The 27647-nt window shown below is 43.4% G+C and overlaps 1 protein-coding gene across 16 annotated transcripts in view; it reads right to left on the bottom strand.

Moving 5' to 3' along the window:
- Nucleotides 1-613: 613 nt before the first annotated feature.
- LOC109427367 (proton channel OtopLc) overlaps nucleotides 614-27647 on the bottom strand; it is a 185963-nt gene continuing 158929 nt past the window's right edge. For 13 of the 16 annotated variants that reach the window (XM_062845021.1, XM_062845020.1, XM_062845022.1 and 10 more), the window contains 9 exons: nucleotides 27446-27630; nucleotides 27155-27375; nucleotides 26461-26601; nucleotides 14315-14417; nucleotides 14091-14251; nucleotides 13166-14031; nucleotides 12808-13092; nucleotides 3694-4042; nucleotides 614-3625 (listed from right to left, as the gene is read on the bottom strand). In XM_062845021.1, coding sequence (XP_062701005.1) covers nucleotides 3485-3625; nucleotides 3694-4042; nucleotides 12808-13092; nucleotides 13166-14031; nucleotides 14091-14251; nucleotides 14315-14417; nucleotides 26461-26601; nucleotides 27155-27375; nucleotides 27446-27630 — 2452 coding nt within the window. In that variant the 3' untranslated portion in view covers nucleotides 614-3484. The remainder of the gene's footprint in view (nucleotides 3626-3693; nucleotides 4043-12807; nucleotides 13093-13165; nucleotides 14032-14090; nucleotides 14252-14314; nucleotides 14418-26460; nucleotides 26602-27154; nucleotides 27376-27445; nucleotides 27631-27647) is intronic. The other 3 variants (XM_062845023.1, XM_062845024.1, XM_062845035.1) reach the window with 1 other exon arrangement.

The raw sequence follows: 27647 nt of genomic DNA on the forward strand, positions 1-27647 counted from the left end.
CTAGAGGGGCCTGATCCTCAACCTGTACATTCTTTCGTCGATCGGCCACCAACCGATCACGCACCTCTGCATATCACCCATCACGATGGAAACTGTTCCCAGCTCGAGTGTGTTGCCGCAGCTCTGGTAGATGGTATGATACCCTCTAAACGTTCGCACCATGGATCCTGTCCAACACACCTCCTGCAGCGCTACGATACCGAACCCGCGGTCCTTCAGTAGATCGCGAGTATGCGGGTGCTCACAGTGAAGATGAGAGATCGGCAGTTCTACGTACCGAATTTCCAATCGCAAGTCTTTTGTGTTCGCTGAAGTCGTTGCCATTTGCCTAGTTTCGTATGATTCTGTTGCTGATTTTCCATTGCAATGCGTTTTAGGGCAATCTCGTATGGCAGAATATCAATCCCCTACTTTAGATTATAGTATACAGTTGAGCTTCGAGGATTTCCATGTAAATCTTTGCACTTGTTTTTCAATGGTGTTAATCAAAAATAAAGAACATGAACATTGGGAAAAATGCAATGGTAAGGATTTCGAAAAACATCAGAAAAACGCCATCACCCACACCATTTTGCACGATTTTTCTCTCTTTATTTGTTAATGACCGTTTTGATCCTGCATCAGCTGCATACTTCTCGTTTGCTTCGCTTCGCCGGTTTGCTTGATTTTATTTTTGTACAATCAAATTGAGACATATCATTGGTTTTTCATTTCTTGTTGTATTTCAGAATAAGTTCATTACAAATAGGTTTATGCATTTTTTTCTCTTTCGGTTCTGTTCTGCTCTATTCTGATCTGATACGATTTCAAATCGAGTTCTTTTCTACTGCCGCTCTTTTCTTTTATTTCGACTTTCGCGCTTTCGACTATTAGACTAGTGCTGCTGACTATCGCTCTTTTCTCTTCTGTTCTGTTTTGGTTTCTTGTTTAAGGGTGTGGCCTGTATGTATTTGTGTATGCGTGAGAGATAGAGGATGCCAGTGTTTTCTTCGGATCTCCAATTCAAAACGGAACAATCGAACACAACTTCGTACTCTTCTGTTTTGGTATGTGTAGAAAAAAAAACAACCTATGAATCGTTACATTCGTATCTGTGTGTGTTTTATTGTACCATTTGAATTACGTGTGTAAGTTATACCGAAAACAACGTATCGACTATCGAAAAATTCAACACCGCTTGCGCTATATCGATTCGCTTTTGCCCTGCCTACATTCGAAAAGGTCCAATTTGCGAACAAGAATACAAAAATAGAATTTCACAATTTTCGATCAAAAACAGTAGAAAAACCTATATGTTTGTTTTGAATTGTTTCGCTCCAAGCTAGCCGAGTTTCCGTCGTTCTTATCGTTTTCTTATCGTTTACCTGTCAGAACAGTTGCAATCCGTTCCGTGTAGTTAGACATTTCACGTTTAAACACCGGTATCGATTAGTTTGGTTTCCAAATGGTACTTGCAAGGGATTATGAATTTTGATTATTTGTTTGCCGTTTATGAGATTTCACACACCTGGTTGCACTGCTTGCATTCGAATCTGTTTTGTCGCGTGCTTATGTTTGTGTGAGTGGGTTACTGGGTGTTGTTTGGATTTCGGTTGTGTGAGTGAGAGTTTGTTCTTAAAATTCGGCAGTGTTGTGTAAACGTTCCCGGTTCCTTTTCGGTGCGAGCAGATTCGGTCCGGTCGCTAAATGTTTTCTAAGTGTAAGTTATACTTGATCGTTACTGAGCTTGGAATTTGGATGCACAGATTGTTCTACAAACACACGCACGCTCGTGGATGTGTATGAGGGCTTCAGTTTTTCTTGTTTGCCGTTCTAAACATTGAATTTTGAGTTGCGTTCAATTTTCTACTGGTTTTGAGCTGATGGAATGGTATTCGTCTAGGTATACCTTCGACAGGTTCAGTTTGGCCGTTCGATTTCAGTTCTAAATGTTAGTTTTTAAAAAGTTTATTTCTTTCTTTATTACTCTTATATCAGATTTTTTTTGTTTTCAAATACAAAAATTTCACCGGTTTCTAAGACTAGCATCGAAAAATCAACGAGTTTCCAATAAAGAAAAAAGTATCCCAAAAACGAGACTCTGGTCCTCGATAAGTAAGTGAGTGTTAGTATGTGTGAGTGTTCTATATAGGTCGAATAAATGTTTTCCTTCGCGATAATAAAAGATCGTGAGTGACGTTTGCCGTCGGATCGGTTTGACGTGTGTCAACAATTTGCTTACAGATTATATACTAACTTACGATAAATGAAACACAATTGCACTGCGATTTGGACTGAAAACGGAGGGAAATATTTACAAATGAGCAAACCGAAATGCATGACAGTTCCTGTGTGGTTACATTGTCAACAATTTAATTGATCGTTTCTCGTCAATGTCAATACTTTGTTTTGTAAATATGGTGGGCAAATTTTTCTTACGATCCTCACTGATTAATAAAAACGAATGATTTCCGCTACGCCGTATTACTTTGTCGTTGCCTTTTAATGTCTTGCATTTGTTTCTGTCCCGTTCGCCAAACTTCTCCTAGAAATTTCCAGCTTTCTTGCTCGGTCTCCATGTGGATTTGCTCTGCTCCGGTATAAATATGTGACATGTTACTAATCTAACAACTACACATAGATTTGAACAAGATCCCGGTCGGATCGCCCTTTTGATGGATGCCTATCCGACTGGGGGATCTGAACTGCTAAGATTTTTTTACGGTTTGTTTTCCTTTTCGCTTTTTTAATAATTCTTACTCTTCTGTAATGAGTGAAAATGTGTGTATGCTGTTTATATTCTGAGTAAAATTTTCAAATTTTATAACTACCAATATACGATTTCTTCTAAAGGGATTTTACGTGTTTGTGTTTTGTTTAAATTGGTATGTTTACGATACACTCTATTACAACTTGATGAAAGTATGGCTCAAACTTGTATCTATTTTCTCTTGCGAGCAGCTGAAGGGGTCTCACTTCTTTACTAGTTTTCTGTTTTCGTTTAAGAACTCATTGGAAAAACTTACATTCATCTGTTTTGTTTACAGAATTATTACACGATAAATAAATACTTGACTCATATACACTTTCAATAAACGCACAAATATGTTCACTAGCTTTAGCAAACCAAACGAACTTAATAAGTTACACGAACCACTTTGAATCACTATGATCAAACAAAACCTAGCGAAAAAATCGTCGTTCTCCCGTCACAAAACTCCACTCTAAAAACACAAAGCAGCACTCACTCTTGTACACACATTGCCAACTAAAGAGATACCAACTCCTTCCTACCGTTGTCGTCAACTCATTCGGGTGCTTTCGCGCTCGGGTGATTTCGTTTCCGTTACTTCTAGTATGTGTTATGAGAGAGGAAGAGAGAGAGTGTGTGTGTGTGTTTATGAGTGAGTGCCCGTCGTCGCCGCCGCGATCTCTCCACGACTTGCTACGATGCGATAGAGCTGTGCGTTTTCTCGCCATGCTTCGCCTACTTCGGCCTGTCGGCTTACTCCAGTCGGGCCTTGTACGTCGTCTTCCAGACTTCGGCTAGCGTGACGGCACTGTGGAATCGATGGAAGATGCACAGCGGCAGGGTGACGCGCTGGATCAACGACCAAGCGATGAAACCGTAGAAGTCCAATTGAACCTGTTTAAGAAACGAGAACACCGTGGTTACTTCTCTCAATTTCCCTTGTAAACTTCGACCCAACTCACCGGATTGGCGAAGACCTTCTGCGCCTCGAAGGTGTAGATGGCGAACATGGAAACGTTGCAAATCAGCAGGAATGTGACAATCTGACGGCCCGGTTTGACGCGATCGTGCTCCGGCAGGTGGACGCGACGGCGCGAAACATCCGCGATGAACAGCAGCTGCAGGACGACCTGCAGGATGGCAACGATGCCGGTGACCATTACGAGCAGGTTGGGTTCACTGTCCAGGAAGTTGAGCGAGCCGGCAATTACGCTGAAGGTGGCGTAGATGAACAAACCGAAGGCGGAGATACGTAGCAGGATGTCGTTCAGGTTGCTCTGCTCCTCGCAGCGGAATTTCAGGTTCTGGACGCTGTGGATAAGATGGAAGATGTGGGGTAAGTATTCCTTTTCCTACTAAAATCACGTAATTCCCATCAGAGTGCAAGGACAGAAGTGATTTGCAAGCTGATTCTTATCGAACTCTGATTAGGATCCCACCCTCCGGATCGAAACGTTGGCAATGATTTGAAATAATCAACACTTTCCTGGGATTTAAAGCTGTAAAGTACCAAGTTTCTTTTAAGTTCAGACTAATTTGTAAAATTAGTCAGAGTATTTTAGGGGGGTGGAGTTTGAGAGGAAGTTCCAAGGGTTTCAAAGCATTTTTAGGTATTAAAGGTGATTTCAGAGCGTTCTGAAACCTTATGGAACCCCTTGAAACTCCCTGGAACCTCCTGGAAACACCTCTGAAACGGCCCGGAAAACTCCTAAAAGCAACTGGAACCCTTTGAATTTTCCATAAAACAACCACGAAAACTTCCTGAAGCGCTCTTGAAACCCATAGAACACCCCTTGAAAGCCCATGAAATCTTTTGAAAATCATCTAAATCTCCAAAAACGACCTCGAAATTAGTTTTGAGTCCCTGGAACGCCCATGATAACCCTTGAAACTCTCTACGTCCTAGAAACTTCCCGGAGGCTCCCCTGAAACTCATTGAAACCCCTTGGAACGCTCCTAGATCCCCTGATGTCCTCTAGAACGCCATAAAATTTCCAGTTACACTTTAAAAACCCCTGAAACTTCTTGATACGCACTGAATTACCCACGGAACGCCCTGACACCAACTCAAACCCCTTGTAATGCTCCTCAAACTTTCTAGAGTGCTTCTGAAACCCTTAGAACGCCCCTGGAACGATCCTAAACTCACTCAAGCTCCCTGGAACACCACTGACTGAATCAGCATTGAAATACACTACAATTCCTGGAACTCTCCCTGGAACGCCCTTGAAACTTATTGAAAATCATTGGGACGCACGCCCCTAAAATCCTTGGAACCCCCTGGAAACACATCTAAAACGGCCCAGGAAACTCCTAGAACCAAGTGAAACCCTATGAATTTCCCATGAAAACGTCCACGAAACCCCTGGAGCACCTTTGAAACCCCCTGATTGACATATGACACCCCCTAAACCATAACGAATTGCTCTCTAAACGCCCCGAAACAAAGTCAGACAAACAACTGTCTGACTGAAACAAACTGAAACAAACTGTCCCACAACTTCCTAAAGCGCTCCGAAGCCCTAGACCACTCGTTGAACACTTGAAACTCTTTGGAAATCATTTAAATTCCAAAAAACGCACTTGAAATCAGTTTAGACTGACTGGAACGCCCATGATGTCCCTTGAAACTCTCTGGAACGTCTCTGAAACCTCCTGGAACGGCCTAAAAACCTCCGGAGGTCCCCTGAAACCACTGAACTCCATGAAGCCCTTTTGGAACGCTTTTATAACTCCTGAAGTCCTCTTAAACGCCATGAAAATCCCAGTAACGCCCTTGAAACCCCCTGAAGCTCTCTGATACGCACTGAATTACCCAAGGAACGCCCTGAAACAAACTCAAACCCCTTGTTACGCTCCTAAAACTTCCTAGAGTGCTCCTGAAGTCAATAGAGCACCCTTGGGACGATCCTGAAACCACTCCTGGAACGTCTTTGAAACCTCATAGGAACGCTTCTGATACTCCATAGAACGCCTTTGAAATTAGTTGAGATTTCTTGGAATACCCCGAAAACCACACAGAACGCCCTTGAAATACCTTGAAACTCCCTGTAGCGCCAATTAAACTCCTTAGAACGCTCTTGGAACACTTGAGATCCTCTAGATTCTAGAACTTCCCAGTAACGGCCTTGAAACCCCCAGAAGCTTCCTGATATGCATTTGACGCCCTGTAAGCCCCTGAATGACACCCCGAAATCTCAAAAGCAACTCAAACCCCTTGCAACGCTCCATAGGCTTCACAGAGCGCTCTTGAAGCCCCTGGAACGCCTCTGCAACGGGATCAGCCGTGAAGTCCCGTGAAACTAATCCTGTAAGAAATTTTCTTGGAGTTTCATTAGGAAACCCTTCACGCGATCCTCTAGGAATCCCTCCGCGAGTTCCTTAAGGAATTCCTCCGGGAGGTGTACTTTTTGGGATTTCAGCAGGAGCTCCTCATGGAATTTCTCCAGGAATTCCTTTGGAAAACTCTCCGGGAGTTCCTCTTAGAATACCGCGCGGGAGTTCTTCCAGGAATCTCGTACGGGAGTTTCTCCGAGAATCCCGTCCGGGAGTTTCTCCAGGAATTCCTCTAGGAATTCCTTTTGGAATTTCTCTGGGAATTCCTCCTGGAATTCATCTGGAAATTCCTCCTGGAATTCTTCTGGATTCCTCCTGAAATTCCTCCTGGAATTCCTCAAGGAATTCCTCTGAGAATTCCTCTGGAAATTTTCTTTGAAAATTTTACAGGGAATTATTTTGGGAAATCTTCCAGGAATGGCGTTGGCAATTTCTCTGGGAATTCCTCCTGGAATTCCTCTGGGAATTCCTTCTAGAATACTTCTGGGAATTTCTCCTGGAATTCCTCTGGGAATTCCTCCTGGAATTCTTCTGGGAATTCCTCTGGAATTCTTCTGGGAATTCCTCTGGAATTCTTCTGGGAATTCCTCTGGAATTCTTCTGAGAATTCCTCTGAGAATTCATCTGGGAATTCCTCTGGGAATTCATCTGGGAATTCCTCTGGAATTCCTCTGGGAATTCCTGAGGAATTCCTCTGGAAATTTTCTTTGAAAATTCTACAGGGAATTACTTTGGGAACTCTTCCAGGAATGGCGTTGGCCATTTCTCTGGGAATTCCTCCTAGAATTCCTCTGGAAATCTTCTGGGAATTCCTCTGAGAATTCATCTGGCAATTCCTCTGACAATTCCTCTGGGAATTCCTCTGGGAATGCCTCTGGATTTCCTCTGGGAATGCCTCTGGTATTCCTCTGAAAATTCCTCTGGAATTCCTCTGGGAATTCCTCTGTAATTCCTCTGGGAATTCCTCTGGAATTCCTTGCTCTGGAATTCCTTGCTCTGGAATTCCTCAGGGAATTCCTCTGGAATTCCTTGCTCTGGAATTCCTTGCTCTGGAATTCCTTGCTCTGGAATTCCTTGCTCTGGAATTCCTCTGGGAATTCTTCTGGAATTCCTCTGGGGTTTTCTCTGGAATTCCTCTGGGAATTCTTCTGGAATTCCTCTGAGAATTCCTCTGGAATTCCTCTGATTATTCCTCTGATTATTCCTCTGGAATTCATCTGGGAATTCCTCTGGAATTCCTCTGGGAATTCCTCTGGAATTCCTCTGGAATTACTCTGCAATTCCTCTGGGAATTTCTCTGGAATTTCTCTGGGAATTCCTCTGGAATTCCTCTGGAAATTCCTCTGGAAATTTCTCTAAGAATTCCTCTAGAAATTTCTCTGGGAATTCCTCTGGAAATTCCTCTGGGAATTCCTCTGGGAATTCCTCTGGGAATTCCTCTGGAAATTCCTCTGGGAATTCCTCCGGGGATTCCTCTGGAATTCCTTCAGGAATTCCTCTGGAATTCCTCCAGGAATTTCTCCTGGAATACATCTGGAATTCCTGTGGGAAATCCTCTGGAATTCCTCTGGAAATTTCTCTGCAATTCCTCTAGGAATTCCTCTGGAATTCCTATGGAAATTTCTCTGCAATTCCTCTGGGAATCCTCTGAAATTCCTCTGGAAATTCCTCTGGAAATTCCTCTAGGAATGCCTCTAGAAATTCCTCTGGAATTCCTCTAGAAATTCCTTTGGAATTCCTCTGGGAATTTCTCCGGGAATTCCTCCTGGAATTGCTCTGGAAATTCCTCCTGGAATTCCTCTGCGAATTCCTCCTGGAATTCCTCCTGGAATTCCTCCTGGAATTTCTCCTGGAATTCCTCCTATAATTCCTCCTGGAATTCCTTCTAGAATTCCTCCTAGAATTCCTCTTGGAATTCCTCCTAGAAATCCTCTTGGAATTCCTCCTAGAAGTCCTCTGGGAATTCCTCTGGAATTCCTGTGGGATTTCTGTGGGAATTCCTCTGGAATTCCTCTGGGAATTCCTCTGAAATTCCTCTGGGAATTCCTCTGGGAATTCCTCAGGAATTCCTCTGGAAATTCCTCTGGGAATTCCTCTGGAATTCCTCTGGGAGTTCCTCTGGAATTCCTCTGAAAATTACTCTGGACTTCCTCTGGAATTCCTCTGGAAATTCCTCCTGGAATTTCTCTGGGAATTCCTCCTGGAATTCCTCTGGGAATTCCTCCTGGAATTCCTCTGGGAATTCCTCCTGGAATTCCTCTGGGAATTCCTCCTGGAATTTCTCTGGGAATTTCTCATGGAATTCCTCTGGGAATTTCTCCTGGAATTAATCTGGGAATTTCTCCCGGAATTTCTCTGGGAATTCCTCCAGGGATTCCTCTGGGAATTCCTCCAGGGATTCCTCTGGGAATTCCTACAGGGATTCCTCTGGGAATTCCTCCAGGGATTCCTCTGGGAATTCCTCCAGGGATTCCTCTGGGAATTCCTCCAGGGATTCCTCTGGGAATTCCTCCAGGGATTCCTCTGGGAATTCCTCCAGGGATTCCTCTGGGAATTCCTCCAGGGATTCCTCTGGGAATTCCTCCAGGGATTCCTCTGGGAATTCCTCCAGGGATTCCTCTGGGAATTCCTCCAGGGATTCCTCTGGGAATTCCTCCAGGGATTCCTCTGGGAATTCCTCCAGGGATTCCTCTGGGAATTCCTACAGGGATTCCTCTGGGAATTTCTCCAGGGATTCCTCTGGGAATTCCTCCAGGGATTCCTCTGGGAATTACTTCTGGAATTCCTCTCGAGTTCTTCTGGAATTCCTCTGAAATTCCTCTGGAATTCCTCCTGGAATTCCTCTGGGAATTCCTCCTGGAATTCCTCTGGGAATTCCTCGTGGAATTCCTCTGGGAATTCTACCTGGAGTTCTTCTGGGAATTCAACCTGGAATTCCTCTGAGAATTCCTCCTTGAATTCCTCTGGGAATTCCTCTGGAATTCCTCTGCGAATTCCTCTGAAATTCCTTCAGGAATTCCTCTGGGAATTCCTCCTGGAATTCCTCTGGGAATTCCTCCTGGAATTCCTCTGGGAATTCCACCCGGAATTCCACTGGAAATTCCTCCTGGAATTCCTCTGGGAATTCCTCCTGGAATTCCTCTGGGAATTCCTCCTGGAATTCCTCTGGGAATTCCTCTGGGAATTCCTCTGGGAAATCCTCCTGGAATTCCTCTGGGAATTCCACCCGGAATTCCACTGGAAATTGCTCCTGGAATTCCTCTGTGAATTCCTCCTGGCATTCCTCTGTGAATTCCTACAGGAATTCCTCTGGAAATTCCTCCAGGAATTCCTCTGGAATTCCTTTGGGAATTCCTCTGAAATTCCTGTGGGAACTTCTCTGGGAATTCCTCCAAAAAATTTCTCTGGAAATTCCTCCAGGAATTCCTCTGGAAATTTGTCCAGGAATTCCTCCGGAAATTCCTCCAGGAATTCCTCTGGAAAGTGCTCTGTTAATTACGCTGGAAAATCCGCCAGGAATTCATCCGGAAATTTCTCAAGAAATTTCTGGAAATTCCTCCAGCAATTCCTCTGGGAATTCCTCCGGGGATTCCTCTGGAATTCCTTCAGGAATTCCTCTGGAATTCCTCCAGGAATTTCTCCTGGAATACATCTGGAATTCCTGTGGGAAATCCTCTGGAATTCCTCTGGAAATTTCTCTGCAATTCCTCTAGGAATTCCTCTGGAATTCCTATGGAAATTTCTCTGCAATTCCTCTGGGAATCCTCTGAAATTCCTCTGGAAATTCCTCTGGAAATTCCTCTAGGAATGCCTCTAGAAATTCCTCTGGAATTCCTCTAGAAATTCCTTTGGAATTCCTCTGGGAATTTCTCCGGGAATTCCTCCTGGAATTGCTCTGGAAATTCCTCCTGGAATTCCTCTGCGAATTCCTCCTGGAATTCCTCCTGGAATTCCTCCTGGAATTTCTCCTGGAATTCCTCCTATAATTCCTCCTGGAATTCCTTCTAGAATTCCTCCTAGAATTCCTCTTGGAATTCCTCCTAGAAATCCTCTTGGAATTCCTCCTAGAAGTCCTCTGGGAATTCCTCTGGAATTCCTGTGGGATTTCTGTGGGAATTCCTCTGGAATTCCTCTGGGAATTCCTCTGAAATTCCTCTGGGAATTCCTCTGGGAATTCCTCAGGAATTCCTCTGGAAATTCCTCTGGGAATTCCTCTGGAATTCCTCTGGGAGTTCCTCTGGAATTCCTCTGAAAATTACTCTGGACTTCCTCTGGAATTCCTCTGGAAATTCCTCCTGGAATTTCTCTGGGAATTCCTCCTGGAATTCCTCTGGGAATTCCTCCTGGAATTCCTCTGGGAATTCCTCCTGGAATTCCTCTGGGAATTCCTCCTGGAATTTCTCTGGGAATTTCTCATGGAATTCCTCTGGGAATTTCTCCTGGAATTAATCTGGGAATTTCTCCCGGAATTTCTCTGGGAATTCCTCCAGGGATTCCTCTGGGAATTCCTCCAGGGATTCCTCTGGGAATTCCTACAGGGATTCCTCTGGGAATTCCTCCAGGGATTCCTCTGGGAATTCCTCCAGGGATTCCTCTGGGAATTCCTCCAGGGATTCCTCTGGGAATTCCTCCAGGGATTCCTCTGGGAATTCCTCCAGGGATTCCTCTGGGAATTCCTCCAGGGATTCCTCTGGGAATTCCTCCAGGGATTCCTCTGGGAATTCCTCCAGGGATTCCTCTGGGAATTCCTCCAGGGATTCCTCTGGGAATTCCTCCAGGGATTCCTCTGGGAATTCCTACAGGGATTCCTCTGGGAATTTCTCCAGGGATTCCTCTGGGAATTCCTCCAGGGATTCCTCTGGGAATTCCTACAGGGATTCCTCTGGGAATTCCTCTGGGAATTCCTCTGGGAATTACTTCTGGAATTCCTCTCGAGTTCTTCTGGAATTCCTCTGAAATTCCTCTGGAATTCCTCCTGGAATTCCTCTGGGAATTCCTCCTGGAATTCCTCTGGGAATTCCTCGTGGAATTCCTCTGGGAATTCTACCTGGAGTTCTTCTGGGAATTCAACCTGGAATTCCTCTGAGAATTCCTCCTTGAATTCCTCTGGGAATTCCTCTGGAATTCCTCTGCGAATTCCTCTGAAATTCCTTCAGGAATTCCTCTGGGAATTCCTCCTGGAATTCCTCTGGGAATTCCTCCTGGAATTCCTCTGGGAATTCCTCCTGGAATTCCTCTGGGAATTCCTCTGGGAATTCCTCTGGGAAATCCTCCTGGAATTCCTCTGGGAATTCCACCCGGAATTCCACTGGAAATTGCTCCTGGAATTCCTCTGTGAATTCCTCCTGGCATTCCTCTGTGAATTCCTACAGGAATTCCTCTGGAAATTCCTCCAGGAATTCCTCTGGAATTCCTTTGGGAATTCCTCTGAAATTCCTGTGGGAACTTCTCTGGGAATTCCTCCAAAAAATTTCTCTGGAAATTCCTCCAGGAATTCCTCTGGAAATTTGTCCAGGAATTCCTCCGGAAATTCCTCCAGGAATTCCTCTGGAAAGTGCTCTGTTAATTACGCTGGAAAATCCGCCAGGAATTCATCCGGAAATTTCTCAAGAAATTTCTGGAAATTCCTCCAGCAATTCCTCTGGGAATTCCTCCAGAAATTTATCTTTCTCTGGAAATTCGTCCAGGAATTCCTCTGGAAAATCCTCCAGGAATTCCTCTGGAAAATCCTCCAGGAATTCCTCTGGAAAATCCTCCAGGAATTCCTCTGGAAATTTCTCCAAGAATTCCTCTGGAAATTTCCCAGGAATTCCTCTGGAAATTCCTCCAGGAATTCCTCTGGAAATTCCTCCAAGAATTCCTCTAGGAATACTGCTGGAAATTCTTCCACGAATTCTGGAAATTCCTCCAGGAATTCCTCTAGGAATTCCTCTGGAAATTCCTTCAGCAATTCCTCTGGAAATTCCTTCAGCAATTCCTCTGGGATTTCCTCCAGAAATTTATCTGGTAATTTCCCTGAGAATTCCTCTGGAAATTCCTCCGAGAATTCCTCTGGGAATTCCACTGCGAATTCCTCCGGGAATTCCTCCGGGAATTTCTCTGAGAGTTCCTCTGGGAATTCCTCAAGAAATTCCTCACAGAATTTCTCAAGAGATTACTCTAGGAATTCCTCTGCGATTTCCTCCAGTAATTCCTCTGGGAATGACTCCAGAAATTTCTTTGGGAATTCCTCTGAAAATTCCTTTGGGAATTCATCTGAGAATCTCTCCAGGAATTCCTCTTTGAGTTCCTCAGGGATCTTCTCAAGGGATTCCCCCAGGAATTTATCTGAGAATCCCTCCAGGAATTTCTTTAGGAATTCGCCTTGGAATTCCTTCAGGAATTCGTCTGGGATTTCCTCCAGTAGTTTCTCCAGGAATTCCTCTGTGAATTTCTCCTAGATTTCGTCTGGGAATTTTTCCAGCAATTCCTCTGAGATTTCCTCCAAGAATTTCTAAAGGAATTTCTTCAAGAAAATGCTAGGAATCTAGATATTTTTACGGGAGTTCCTCTAGAAATTCCTTCAAGAGTTTTTATAGGGCTCCTCCCAGGATCTTAAAAATATTATTCTTTCGTCAAAACTTCCTAAAACTTTGTTCTCTATTTCAGTTTGTTCCGTTGAAGTCTCAATGTTAGAGTTTTCATCATTATTTCTAGAAAGTTCAAAAGCAGTTTATCCGCTGTGAATTTACAGCACTTACCGAATGAATCCAATGATGATAGCGAAAACGGCCAGAACCATCAGAATACAGTGCGAAGCGTCGCCCAGGTAGATCGCGAGCAGCGAAAGCTGCGGATGTCTGACCAGCACGAAGAACAAAATCAGACAAATCAACGATCCAACCAGCAACAGCAGTCCAAAGAACAGTCCCTTCGATGCACCCACGCAATCCACCCGTCCGGTACGAGCCTGCTGGGCCATCACGACGGCACGGCGCGACAACATAACCTCCAATCGGTGCTCCAGATCCTCTTCGTTGGTGAACCTATGGAAGTAGAACAAGAAAATCAAACTGTTGGCGTCGACATGACTACGTCGGATCGCCTAGGGCCACTCACTTCGGGTAGCGTCCAATGTGCTTCCACATGACGTAGATCACGGCAGCACCGATCAGCGAGTACTCGATGATGAACGGATACAGATAGGGGGCCGAGTCCTGCACGATGGTTCCCATGATGTTGACGCGACCGCAGCTCACGGCGGTCCCGTTGCTGGCGGATACGGCCGTCGAAGCGGCCACGAACGCCTGCGGGAACAGGTTCTCCAACGATTCGTACGTCTGTTCGAGGCTGTTGTTCCGCTGCATGTAGTCGACGTGATCGACGAAGTGATCGAGGAAGGCGGGCCCTTCGGTTGAGGTCGTTGTCGAGGGGGTGGTGAACGAGTCGAAATCGGCCGTCTCTGCTGTTGAAGAGCTGGTCGAACTTTCAGTTACTACGATGTCGCGCAGACGTTCGAACAGGTTCGCCGCGGTTGTTGATATGGTGGATGTGACGGGTTCCGCGGTGGTCGTAGTGGTGGTAGTACTGATGGAGGTTGTAGACGAGGAAGATGTGGTCATTGCACGGGCCGTGGTAAATGCCTCCACCAGGGTTTTGGCGGTGTTCTGTACCATTTTGGATAGGACGCTGCTCTCCTGAGAGAGGTCCTCGTGGGCGTTCAGATTCACGCTGATAGGTTCCCACTCGGTGTCCTCACGTGGCCCCAGTTCGGTCCCCATGACCATTCCGGCGTTCTTCAGGGTATGCTGGCGGATGTTCTCCAGGATGGCGTTGTCTTCTGGTTCCGGACCGCGACGTTGGTGGTAGGCAGTGATCTCTTTTAGCGATTCCAGCACCAGGGTACGGATCCAGACGCATACGTTCGTAGCCACGATGTGCATCAGGCCGAAGCGGGCCAGTACTTTGAAGCGGTGGATGTTGAGCTGTTTAGGGGGATAATCGTTGAATAATGAGCGTCTTAGTTTCAGTGAGTAGAACTTACCCGAGCATTCATAAAAATGAAGTACATCTGCATGAAGGTGAAGATCATCTGCAGCAGGGGGTTGACTCCACGAAGTATCTGATGACACGGTGAGGTGAACGGTATCTCGAAGAACGACCCAAACTCAAGTCCGGTGTAGATCATGGTGCCCAATCCGAATGCTGTTCAAAATTGTGGAAACTCGTTAACCTTTTTGATTAAGTGTTCAACTCAGAGCTTCTTACCGATGGCACCAACACGAAGGAAGAAGCTTCCATGGGCCGGGTCTTGAGTGGTCTTCCGTTTGCATCGGGGTGAAAGGGCAACTTCCGGATCCGGTGTTGGCTCCTAAATTTGCAGAATGAATTTGCAAATGGACGTGAAACGAATCGGAAGTAAATTAATCGTGTTCTTCTATCGAACCACGACACACAATTTAGATTAAAACTGATAAAAAGACAAATTGAAACGCCAAAAGAAAAGATCCGTAACCAAACAAAAGACAAAGATCAGAATTCGTCAAGCCAAATTGGATTCGATCGGATCGGAGTCTGATAGATAGAAGAGAGAGAGAAAAAAAAACAGAAAACCAAGACTGGAACCGATCAGTACATTCAACGCAAATCAAAGTGGAAAAGAACACCAAATAATGAGATGATTAGAGTGTTATTGAATTAGTTTCACGGTTGTTTCACAGAGGGTGTCGATTGTAAACGCTTTGGTGGAACCCGGATCTAAAACATTCTGGTCTGGTATGGATTGAATTGAACATGAACAAACTTCAACACTTATTACATTACGCTTTAACATGGTGAGAGACGAGTTATTCGAACGATACATAATCACATGAAAAGTTTCAACGGTTTCAACAACGTGACAAGGGAGGAAACTGATAGCGAACTGAAACTTTGCAGACGCACAAATCACTATGACAATGAACAGCCGATTCAGCGGGGGTTGAGAAAGCTTTTATGATTGTACATATGTGGTAGAATAACTTGTCTATACGAAAAGCATATTCAATAGTGATAATGACAATGAAAAAATCTGTCATGGATGGTAGGTAGTAGGTCTGAGTGTGCATGGAATCTGACATTATCCATTTTATTTTGCAAAATGGGAGGGACGTTCCTGTTTATGCAAAAGTTAGAAATGTAAAAAAATTGCCATTAGCGAAACTATTGTTGTGGCTTAAATATCATTATTTCCATAGTTTAGGTCCGCATCTAAATACAAAGTGGTCTCCTAGCAGCCCTAAATTTCGCAAAAAAAATAGGACATAAAATACACGAAATACAAGATTCTTGTAAAACTGATGATTTTAGAACTCCGGGGAACAAAAGAAAATGTGATCAGAATTACGATATTCCCACTATGTTTTTATTTTTTATATAACATTAAACGCCATGCTTAGCTTACAGTAATGGTGGGATTAGTGGTATAGCTCTACCATGTACAGTGGAGGACCAAACAATAAGACCACTAACCGTTCACATATCAATGTTGCCCTATACTGGGATGTACCAGATTTGATGGTATGTCGGAACGTACTTAAAAACTTGAAAGTTCAGAAGACACGTTACGTTAGTTAATAGGCATTTTCTGTACCCTTAAGTAGAATTTAAAGAAAGTCTTTCCTCATAAAGTTCACGTGGCTGGTATTATCGACTTCTAGTATGGCATGGCTCCCATATCCAGAAAATAATAAAATGAAAATCTATGAGGCTGTCGTAGATAAGTCTTCAAGATTTAAACTCAAGGTGTCTACTACATGAAAAAAAAAACAGGAAAACTGGCAACCTTCAGGGGATTTATTTAGCAGGGAAAACCCTGGAATACTCAGGAATTCGGACACGAATGCCACATAAGTGGTCAAGTGTCTTTAATAAATATTAATAACTAGCTGTACCCGGCAAACTTTGTCTTGCCTACTGCGTTTTTTTTGACGTTTTGAGTTTCTAGTCAAGACCAAATCCCCGGTCCCCGGTATGGAAGATCGATTTTCATAAACTATCAATTTTTCCATGTTTTATGCCTCAAAAACCTTCCTTGGATGAAAACTAACAGAACAAAACTAAGACGACCAAAATCGGACCTTCCGTTCGCAAGTTATGCGCGGTCCCACGTATGCCACTGCATTTTTATATATATATATAGATATATAGATTATAACAACTCAGGAATTAATCTGAATACCGAGGGAAATTTGAAAATTAGGAAAATTATGAATAAACGTATTAGAGGGAAAAAAGGGGCTCATAGATTCAGCAGATATTTCTTGGGATCTGACAACTCTGTTGAAATTCTGATGAAAACATCAATATAGACGTGGATGAATCTGGAAGTTAAAATCCATCTAGAAATATCTCTATAAGGTTTTTTTTCAGAAATTCCGTCAGGGTTTCTTTCTGGAACTTCTTTAGAAATACCTCTTGGCTACTAGGATTGTTAATTTTTTCACGTTATTTTTTCTTGGCATGTATTCTTTTCTGAATTCCTGGAGATTCTTCCGGATTCCCAACGAAATTTTTCAAAGATTCGAATTTTTTTTATCGAATTTTTTCAGACTTCCTGAGTTTTATTAGATTTCTCCTGGAGTTTTTCGCAGGGATAAGGTTCTTTTCAGAATTACTGCTAGAGAATTTAACACACTCTTAGAAAAAATCATGTAAATTTAAGTTCTCTTGGATGCACATAAAAGGAGCGGCCCGTTTCACTCAAATTTACGTCTTTTAGCACGTATTTAGTCGAGCTAGCAATCACTAGAACCGAATCGACAGGTAAAACGTGAAAGTAAAATACATTGTAAAATGCTGACCTGGATTCGAGCACCGGTCTTCTGATTGAGAGGCAACCACTTTACCTCTCGGCTGTATCACCGAGTTGGAATATTGATAATAAATGTGAAACTGTTTCTACGTACCTGGTCAGATAGGTTTATTGACATTTTGTGCAACCGACTCAAGTTTACATGATGGATGTAAAATTGAGTCAAGTTTGCCATTCAGTCATAGAATGTTTACGTACGTTGATGGTTTACGTCACGTGTAAATTCCTAATTTTTTAAGAGTGCAGTATTGTTCCTAGAGTCCCTAATGGGATTTATCTCGTGACTCGTGAGTCCTCCTGTGCTTTGCCCAAAGAATTTTTCGGTGGACTTTTTCCAGCATTTATCCCGAGTTTTCCATAAGAGCTTCTCTCAAGATATATTTCAGATGTTGTCATGGAATATCTCCTAAAGATTCTCTTGGGATTTTCCTTGAAGATTTTCTTCAATTCCTCTCGGTTGTCCTCTTGGGGCTTCCCCAAAGGATCTGTAGATTATTAAAAAAAAAATCGATTTTTTTCTGGATTTCTACAGGAGTTTCAGCCGAGGTATTTCCTAAAGGATCTATCGGGATTTTTTTTTATTTCTCCAAAGGTATCTCTCGAAGTGTCACCCGAGTATCAGAAGATTCTTTTCGGTATTGATTCCAAGATGTTCCTCAGGGTTGTCCAGAAATTACCCTTTCTATCCGTATTTCTTCTAAGGTTTGTTCCGGAATGCCTTTTCGAATAGATACAGAGGCTATTGCTGATATTTTTCATGGAGTTCTTTCAGAGCTCTTTCCAGGCTTTTCCTCATAACTGTTTCTTGCAGTGATCATCCTGAGATAGTTTTTACAGATTTAACCCTGAATGCTTTCCGGAATCCCTATCGCAAAACTTGTCTGGGTACTCTTATGAGATTTATTTTTTCCAATAATTGCTTCCGTAGTTCTTGCATGGATTTCTCCAGATTTTCTTCTCGGAATATCTTATGGGATAACATACAAAATTCCTTGCAAGGAAATTCCGGAAAAAATATCAGAAGGATTCCCGGAAGGAATCCAGGATGAAACCTTCCGAGAATCGCCACAAAAACGTATGGGAGACATCTTGAGAGGAACTTCGGAAGAAATCCTGAAAAAAACTGACGAGTCTCAGAAAATAGTTGTGGGAGGAATCTCGGAAGGAAAAATTAAGGAAATTCTAGGAGGAGCTTTGAAAACATGTCAGAGAAATCCCAGGAGGAACTACGGATGAAATACGAGGAAACACCAAGAGAAACATAAAAAAAACTCACTGAAAGAAATCCCTGAAAGCACTTCTGCAGGAATCTCGTACAAGTCCTTAGAAAGACTTTTGAAAAGCTATTCCGGTAAACTACATGAAGAAACGTTGGATATATTTGGGTGGAATTTAATGTTTAAACAAACTTTAGAAGAAATTCCCAATCCCTGGGCAATGGCACATTGCTGTCAAGCAGGGATGCCATATACACAGATTTATCTGTATTATACAGATACTCGTAATGCCACAAAGAACCAATACTACCGTTATCTCATAAAAAAAAGGTGATACATGTGGTTTTTATTTATTTTGTTTATTTATATTTGCAGTTTGGAAGTTGATACATTGCACCGTATAGTCTACCATGACCAGTTGCTCTTCCCCCGAAAGCGGCTGACACTGATCCTCTCCTCAGAACCATGGGTCAAACGGACTTGGATACCTGGACATGAGCGAATTGCTACTCCCAATGGGCCCCAATCGGACTGAAAAGGAACAACACCCATCCATCATCATCCTTGTATAAAGTATCCTGCTTCTACCATAGGGTAGAAAAGTGAAAGCAGCAGAAAGGCAACCAGTTCGATAAAGTAGGTCACTTGACAGATTACACTTAAGCCAGATAAAGAAAAAAACTGTCTTGCACTTTACTTACAGACCTTGTTGCCGTCTACTTTTTGCTCATGTTACATCTGCCATGACACCTGAGAACTGTCAAACATTTTTGAGGTTAGGTTTTGAGGTGTAATAAAGAATATAATATTATTTTGGAAAAACAAAAGTTTATTGCAAACATAGCAAATTTCAAACGCTCCATAAAAAATTAGGAAGCGCTCCAGAAAGAAGAAAAACATATGTTTAATCAAAGTCTGCAATGATAGCAAGAAAAAAACCCTAAAAAATTCACCAAGCTGTGATGGCGCCTTTCTCGTGATTTCAAAAACCCATTTCGACAAAACTCAAGTAACAAGTGGATGATTATCGCACTTTTATACGTTTAACAAAATCCATTTCATGACACCAGAAATTACATCGTTTATCTGACTTTTGATGTTTGAGCCTTTAACTGCTTTAACAGCCTTTAAAAAAGCCTAAATCTTGGATTTTCAGCGGGTATTTTTGATTTAAGGCGAAACTGGAAGCATTTCCTCACTTTTAAGTTTATGATTTTTTATTAGATAACGAACCAATATTTTTAAAATCGGTTTTCGTGCACATTAAGAGTATGGATCAAGGTATCCTCTGAATTTTTTTTGTAGTGGAAAATGTTTTTCGTTTTTGCAGAAACCATTTTTGAACAAAATTTCACAAAAAAATGGTTTTTGCAAAAATGGAAAACATTTTCCACCTCAAAAAAAAAATCAGCAGATACCTTGATCCATACTCTACATGTGTACGAAAACCGATTTTGAAAATATTGCTTCGTTATTTAATAAAAAATCAAAAACCGGAAATATGAGAAAATGCTTCCAGTTTCGCCTTAAGTCCCTTATCTTGGATATTCTGGTTGTTTTGGATTCCAGACTTCCTCCCCATACCAGATAAACCCATATTCAAAAATTTCTAGAGTCTGAAACTACTTTAAACATCCACCATTTTGGATATTCCGGTTGCCATTTTTGAGCTCTGGACATTTTCTACACATCAAATATACCCATATTTCCCCAGACAACTAGTCATCGTATATGATGTTCCATAAGATGGTAAAGTGGAGGCCTTACGCATGCATGCCTCCATTTTGGAGCATGAAAAATGTACGCATATAACCTTCACTTTCACATCTCATGTTACATTTTATACGAATGCTAGTTGCTGGGTCATCATTATAAAGTCTAAAACTCCATTAAACAGCCACCATCTTGAATTAAGAAACGCCATATTAAACTGTCAGTCGCAATCATGGATATTCTGCATATTGCAGGATTTTAGACCGTCATCTTGGATATTATGGTCACCATTTTTGTACTTAGGACATTTCATTCCATTCGTTTAGTTAACATCAAATTCATGATAATACTGAATCAACAATTTGCCGCCATAATACTCGATTTGCAGCTGCAGCTCTCCAACGTCGGTCACGCCCAACACTCGTCAGATCACGCTCCACCTGGTCCGCCCATCGTGCTCTCTGCGCTCCACGCCGTCTTGTACCAATTGGATGGTTAGCAAACACCACCTTTGCAGGGTTGTTGTCCAGCATTCTTGCAACATGCCCTGCCCATTGTATCCTTCTGGCTTTGGCCACTTTCTGGATGCTGGGTTCGCCGTACAGTGCAGCGAGCTCGTGGTTCATCCTTCTCCGCCACACACCGTTCTCCTGCACGCCGCCAAAGATCGTCCTCAGCACCCGTCGCTCGAAAACTCTGAGTGCTTGCAAGTCCTCCTCGAGCATTGTCCATGTCTTGTGTCCATAGAGAACCATCGGTCTTATTAACGTCTTGTACATGGTACATTTGGGGGTGAATCTTTTTTGACCGCAGTTTCTTCGGGAGCCCATAGTAGGCACGACTTCCACTGATGATGCGCCTTCGTATTTCACGGCTCACGTTATTGTCAGCCGTTAGCAAGGAACCGAGGTAGACGAATTCTTCTACCACCTCGAAAGTATCCCCGTCTATCGTAACATTGCCGCCAAGGCTTGTCCTGTCTCGCTCAGTCCCACCTACTAGCATGTACTTTGTCTAAGCCACATTCACCACCAGTCCGACCTTTGCTGCTTCGCGTTTCAGGCGGGTGTACAGTTCTGCCACCGTTCCAAATGTACTAGCAATAATATCCATGCTATCCGCAAAACAGACAAATTGGCCGGATTTTGTGAAGATCGTACCCCGGCTGTTGAGCCCGGCTTGTCGCATAACACCTTCCAGGGCGATGTTGAATAGTAGGCAGGAAAGTCCATCACCTTGTCGTAGTCCCCGTCGAGATTCGAATGAACTGGATAGTACACCCGAAATCCTTACGCTGTTCTGCGCACCGTCCATCGTTGCTCTTATCAGTCTGGTAAGCTTCCCGGGAAAGCTGTTCTCGTCCATGATTTTCCATAGCTCAGTGCGGTCGATACTGTCGTATGCCGTTTTGAAGTCGATGAACAGGTGATGCGTTGGGACCTGGTATTCACGGCATTTCTGGAGGATTTGCCGTACGGTGAAGATCTGGTCCGTTGTCGACCGGCCGTCGATGAAACCGGCTTGGTAACTTCCCACGAACTCATTTACTTTAGGTGAAAGACGACGGAAGATGATCTAGGATAGCACTTTGTGGGCAGCATTCAGAATAGTGATCACCCTGAAGTTCTCACATTCCAAATGGTCGCCTTTCTTGTGAATGGGACAGATTACCCCTTCCTTCCACTCCTCCGGTAGTTGTTCGGTTTCCCAGATCTTGACTACTAACTGGTGCAGACACGTGGACAACTTTTCCGGGCCCATCTTGATGAGTTCTGCTGCGATACCGTCCTTACCAGCCGCTTTGTTGTTTTTGAGCTAGTGGATGGCATCCTTAACTCCCCTCAGCGTGAGAGTTGGTTCGTTCCCGTCCTCTGCTGCATCAACATAGTCATTTCCTCCACTGCCTTGGTCCTCCGTGCCTACATTCTCTTCGCCATTCAGGTGCTCGTCGAAGTGCTGCTTCCACCTTTCGATCACCTCAGGTTTGTCCGTCAGGAGGCTCCCGTCCTTATCCCTGCAGATTTCGGCTTGCGGCACGTAGCCTTTGTGGGATGCGTTGAGCTTCTGGTAGAACTTACGTGTTTCTTGTGAACGGCACAGCATTTCCTCGCACTCCGTTTCTTCCAGGCGGCGCTTTTTCTCCCGAAAGAGGCGGGTCTGCTGCTTCCGCTTCTGTCTGTATCGCTTCACATTCTGTCGGGTTCCATGCTGCAGCATTACCGCCCGCGCTGCATCCTTCTCCTCCAGAACCGTTCTGCACTCTTCGTCGAACCATTCGTTCCGTTGATTCCGTTCCACGTACCCGATGGTGCTCTCGGCTGCGTCGTTGATGTCTGCTTTCACTGTACTCCAGCAGTCCTCTAGAGGGGCCTCATCCAGCTCGCCCTCGTCTGGCAACGCGGCCTCGAGATTCTGCGCGAATACTGACGCGACATCCGGTTGCTTCAGTCGCTCTAGGTTGTACCGTGGTGGTCGCCGGTATCGTACATTGTTGATGACGGAGAGTTTTGGGCGCAGTTTGACCATCACCAGATAGTGGTCGGAGTCGATGTTGGCGCCACGATAGGTCCTGACGTGATAGGAGAAGTGCCGTCCGTCAATCAGAACGTGGTCGATTTGAGATTCCGTCTGCTGTGGTGATCTCCAGGTGTAACGATAAGGGAGGCTGTGTTGGAAAAGGTGCTACGTATGGCCATATTTTTGGAGGCGGCGAAATCAATGAGTCGTAGGCCGTTTTCGTTCGTTTGCTGGTGGGCGCTAAACTTACCAATCGTCGGTCTGAATTCCTCCTCCTGGCCTACCTGAGCGTTCAAATCTCTTATGATGATCTTGACGTCGTGGCTTGGGCAGCGATCGTACTGCGTTCGAGCTGCGCGTAAAATGCGTCCTTGTCATCATCAGTACTTCCGGAGTGTGGGCTGTGCACGTTTATTATGCTGAAGTTGAAGAATCGGCCTTTGTTCCTCAACCTGCACATTCTTTCGTCGATCGGCCACCAACCGATCACGCGCCTCTGCATATCACCCATCACGATGAAAGCTGTTCCCAGCTCGCGTGTGTTGCCGCAGCTCTGGTAGATTGTATGATTACCTCTAAACGTTCGCACCATAGATCCTGTCCAACACACCTCCTGCAGCGCTACGATGCCGAACCCGCGGTCCTTCAGTAGATCGGCGAGTATGCGGGTGCTCCCAATGAAGTTGAGAGATCGGCAGTTCCACGTACCGAGTTTCCAATCGCAAGTCCTTTTTGTTCGCTGGGGTCGTTGCCGTTGGTCTCGGTTCGTATTACTATGTTGCTGATTTTCCGTTACAATGGTTTTTTACGGCTGGCTCGTAGGGCCTGACACCAACCCCCTACTTTCCGGAGGACCATAGTGCACAGTTGAGCTTAGAGTCCTTCCCTGGCACTCGGACGTAGATCAGCCGCCCCTAACATGGGGATCAGACGCTGTTGTGAGCCGCTCCTCCTGGAGAACAGACCCAGCAAACCAGAAGTCATATAAGGATGTTAGTCCAAAGTTATATTAATGGACACATTTAGTTAGAATTATATAAGGTGCAATAACAGATTAGGTTAAATTGTATACCAAGCCCACAATTTCATCCGATTTCATTTGGCAACATTAGTAATTTCAACTTTGCGTTTACAAATATACAACTTCAAGTTGGCATTCTTCAACAACTTCAGATGCACTTGTTGCGATTCTATTGTAATCATAAATGTGAGATTACATATGAGGCCATATTTGTAAAAATAAAATTATACGGTGAGAACATCTAGTTGGAGAGCCAGTGGTTGATGAAAATTATATGTTTTATGGAATATTTCAATAGGCGCATCTTTTACTTCAAATAAGTAAAGATACAGATGCGTTTACATTAACCTACCTAAATCTCCTACTAGTAGCTCCAAAGGCATCTCTGAGCAAGTGCCAGTCCAGCCGTATAGCGAATGAACAGTTGCGTTGTTCTAGGCAGAAGTTTCTATCGTTCCTCGCACGGTTCATGCATTTAGCTGCCGCTGTACAGCCTCATCCCAGCATAATAAATGAATTTCACTAAACCACCAAAACATTTCACACTTTGCTTTCATTTTCACCAACATTTTCGCTAAAATCCACATTGTTGATCAAGAGACTGACACGGCTTGTTGTTATTTAATTGTTTGTGAAAAAGAAATCATATAAAGGGTCAAACTAAGTTATATGTGAAATTATATAATGCGCCGGATGAATTCGTCTTGAATTGTGTATGTCAAAATGATATTGTCAATTTGTACGTATATGGCCTCCAAAATCTATACGGATAGATTAAATGTGGGCATTTTAAACAATCCTTTTCGAATGAATAAATCTCCACATATCTGAGTTGCAACAGTGTAATGGATTTGAGTGCACAATTTTATCACTCAATGCTGGTATTTGTGGCCCTCCAGACCACACTTTGAATTATTTATATTTGCTTATATTTCACGTTCTACAACAGTCAGTTATTGACACAGTGGTAGAGTATCTGATTAATGAGATGCAGGTCGGAATATCTAGGCTTGAAATCTTCCTTTTTTTATTTGCACATGTGCAAATGAAATCATATATATTGCCCAGCAAAGTTATAAAAACCAATTATATAACACGCCAAATGAATTCGTCTGAAGTTGTATTACTCAAAGTGGTTTTCTCAAAATGTACGTATATGGCCTCCAAATTTGTGCGAATAGAGCATATTTGGTGCATCTTATACAATGTGTTTTGGACCGATAAGAGTTCACTCAGCAAAGTTGTAACAGAGTTATGTGAATCAATTTGTTGGCTGGGGACGCTCAGGTTTACCGAAGCAAACCCCCCCTTCCCTGTCAGCCTACGACCAAAGTTCCCACCGGGGTTGGTTACCCGATCTTCCCTAAGGTTGCTCATAGTTTCCGGCCGGTACCGCGAAAAATTAAAACTGTTTTGTTTATTTAACCATCAAAACAAAGATATTGGTACTCAAAAATTACGTTATACTCAGAAAAATGAGCTCTTTCGATTAAGTTATAGAAAAAAGCAATGTTTTATACACTAAACAACTCAATTTATTATAGGAAACATCTGGGAGTTTTTACAAGTTTCAACATTACTTCTGGAATTTTTTTAATGAAAATCATGGAGAAATCCTCAAAGAAACTGTTTAAAACAAATGTTTGAATGAATTGCCGAAGAAATCGACTGAACATTTATTGAAGGCATTTCTGAAAGTTTCCTTTTAGGAATTCCAAGAAAAATCCTAATATGAAATTATGAAGAATCGTTCAAGGAGTTTTCAATGAGAAATTCATGAAAAAATACTTGAACTTTTCGAGTAAGAGCAACTGACAAACAGTTAAAAAAAAGCCGGGACTGGGAATCAAACTTGTGATCATCCACCAAGGGGCCTTATCAAATTACAAAGGTTCGGAAAAAAATCTTGGAATAATTCTCGTAGGGATTACCAGGAGAGATCTGAGCAGCGTCGGATCACTTTGCGGTCTCATGGTATCACACAAAAGAATTCAACTTATAAGTAAAATGCAAAAAAGTACGTTTTCCCATACTAACTTCTATAGATACCAATTTCAATCGCAATGCGGAATACGGAGACGCAACCAATCACTCCCAAATTTTGCACAGATGTCTTGGACGCTAATATAGATTCAAAAAGCTTCGTTTCGGGTTGATACGATCAAATTTGAAGTTCCTCCATACAACGTTGACCCACTCTAATGAGCATAGATGGCCGTAAAATTCGTAGTTGCTGTTCCCTGATTGACCAGAACAATATAAATTGCACAAGGAGCCAACAAACGGAGCTTGGGAGTAGCTTATTGTTCTCAATGTGCATCTTATAGAATTCCAAACTGTATTAACCTTCTTCGTGCATTAGCTTGCGCTCAACTCGCTGACCTTGTGCACGTTTGGGGATCATAATGACCCCAATGCACGACGAGGGTTATGTTAATAACGGCACCGGCCACGTCTTTACGGTCATCGAGGAAGGATAGAAACTAATGTATTCAGAGAAATTCAAATAGCTTCAAATTGACGATATTTCCTGGCATCCCTAAGATGGATTCATAAGCTGACTGGTTATGACAGATGAACAACTTATCCTGTAAAGTGACACCACCGGCCCTACACATCAAAACGATCAGATGAATTGAAATACAAACCTAGAGACAATGCATTCAATTCAAGCAGCTACAGAAGCAGTACAGATAGGTTTGGGTGAACTGACTTAATTACTTTAAGACGAATTGTGGTCTGACTTCTCATATATAAGAAGTTTATATTTTTTAAATGAAAGTCTCAACTCAATCGAGATTGAGGTGCTTGGGTACGCTGTTCATGACTGGAAGACGGCAGGCAGGAAATGGCTTATGAAAACATGTAGAATGGTACCCAGTAAAACGATTATTTGCTTTCACACCGATCATTAGCATAAACCATATCCCGAAAAGATTTGTTAGTAACAAACGCACACACCAAAAATGTTATTAGGACAGCACTGTCACCACAAAACACGAGGTTAGAGGAGAACTCCCGAACAAGTCGGAAGCATGGCACACGCATGGCATCTTAAAATCCTATCAGATCGGATGGAACTGTTGTGTTGTACCTGGTGCGGTGGACCTGCAGTTCGATGTTTCTGATGCTGGCCACTTCTACTACTAGGACTAGCGTTACTACTACCACCGGGCGCCGCCGATGGCTGCTGTGAGGCCCGCACCAGATCCCGTTTCTTCTTCGGGTATACTTCCTTTTCGGACGACGACGACGAAGACGACAATCGGGGAGTCGCGGCATGGTGTGTTACAACAGGTTTTTTTGTTTGTTATTTTGGCGTTATACGATTGTGTTGCGAATGTGATGTGTTGTGGTATGTTGATATGTTGGGTATGTCATTCGCGGAAGTCGAAATTTTGAAATAAGAATAAGACATAATTTAGCATAGCCAAACCGATAAGAAGATAGCCTGAATATATATCAGAAGGTGCATTAGAAACGACAAAAACTGAGAACATCGATACTATATGGGATATTAAAGATTCACAATGAGCACAAACGCCGCATTTAGAGAAACCACAATACGACACCCTTAGAATTTACGGTAAATTTAATATTTGAACTCAATACTACTGAGGTTTTCCATTTAACTGATTATAATCAATGTTTAGTCATGAAGATGATGACAAGCTAAGCCTGACAAACAAAAGGCTGAGTTTACAACATCACAGTTGAAAACATCCAGAGGCGAGTCTTTCTAATTGCGGCCCTGAGCACATTGTGCCCTTCCGAAAGCAACAAATCACCTGATAGGGGCTGGGTTTCGCCGACTGTTGCGATCCCTTGCCGGACTTCTCCTCCTTTCCTTTGCCGCTGTCCTTGCCGGAGTCCTTTCCGGCGTCTTTGGCCCCGTCCTTACCGGAGGCATCCTTTCCGCCCGCCTCCGGATCGCCCTTCTTTGGCTTTTTCTCCTTCTTTGGTTTCTTTTCTTTCGGTGGTTTTGGTTTCGAGTTGCAGCAAGAGCTCTCTGCAAATCGAGATCATCGACGATTAACGTCTCTACGAGAGCTTTCTAAATTCAACAGTAACGGACTTACCTTGCAGCAGGAAACAGAACACATACAACAGGAACAGGATACTCGCCCCGTACAGGTAGGTGAAGAATCCTTCGTAGTAGATTACGGGTAGTCGGTGGGTCGTCACGTCGCTGATTACGTACGCGACGCAGACCACTATCAGTAGCATGGCATAGACTAGACTAGTTACGATGAAGAGGGACGTCCTGTTGCAAGGGAGAGA

The sequence above is a fragment of the Aedes albopictus genome, chromosome 1, assembly GCF_035046485.1.
Source record: "Aedes albopictus strain Foshan chromosome 1, AalbF5, whole genome shotgun sequence".
Taxonomy (NCBI): Eukaryota; Metazoa; Arthropoda; class Insecta; order Diptera; family Culicidae; genus Aedes; species Aedes albopictus.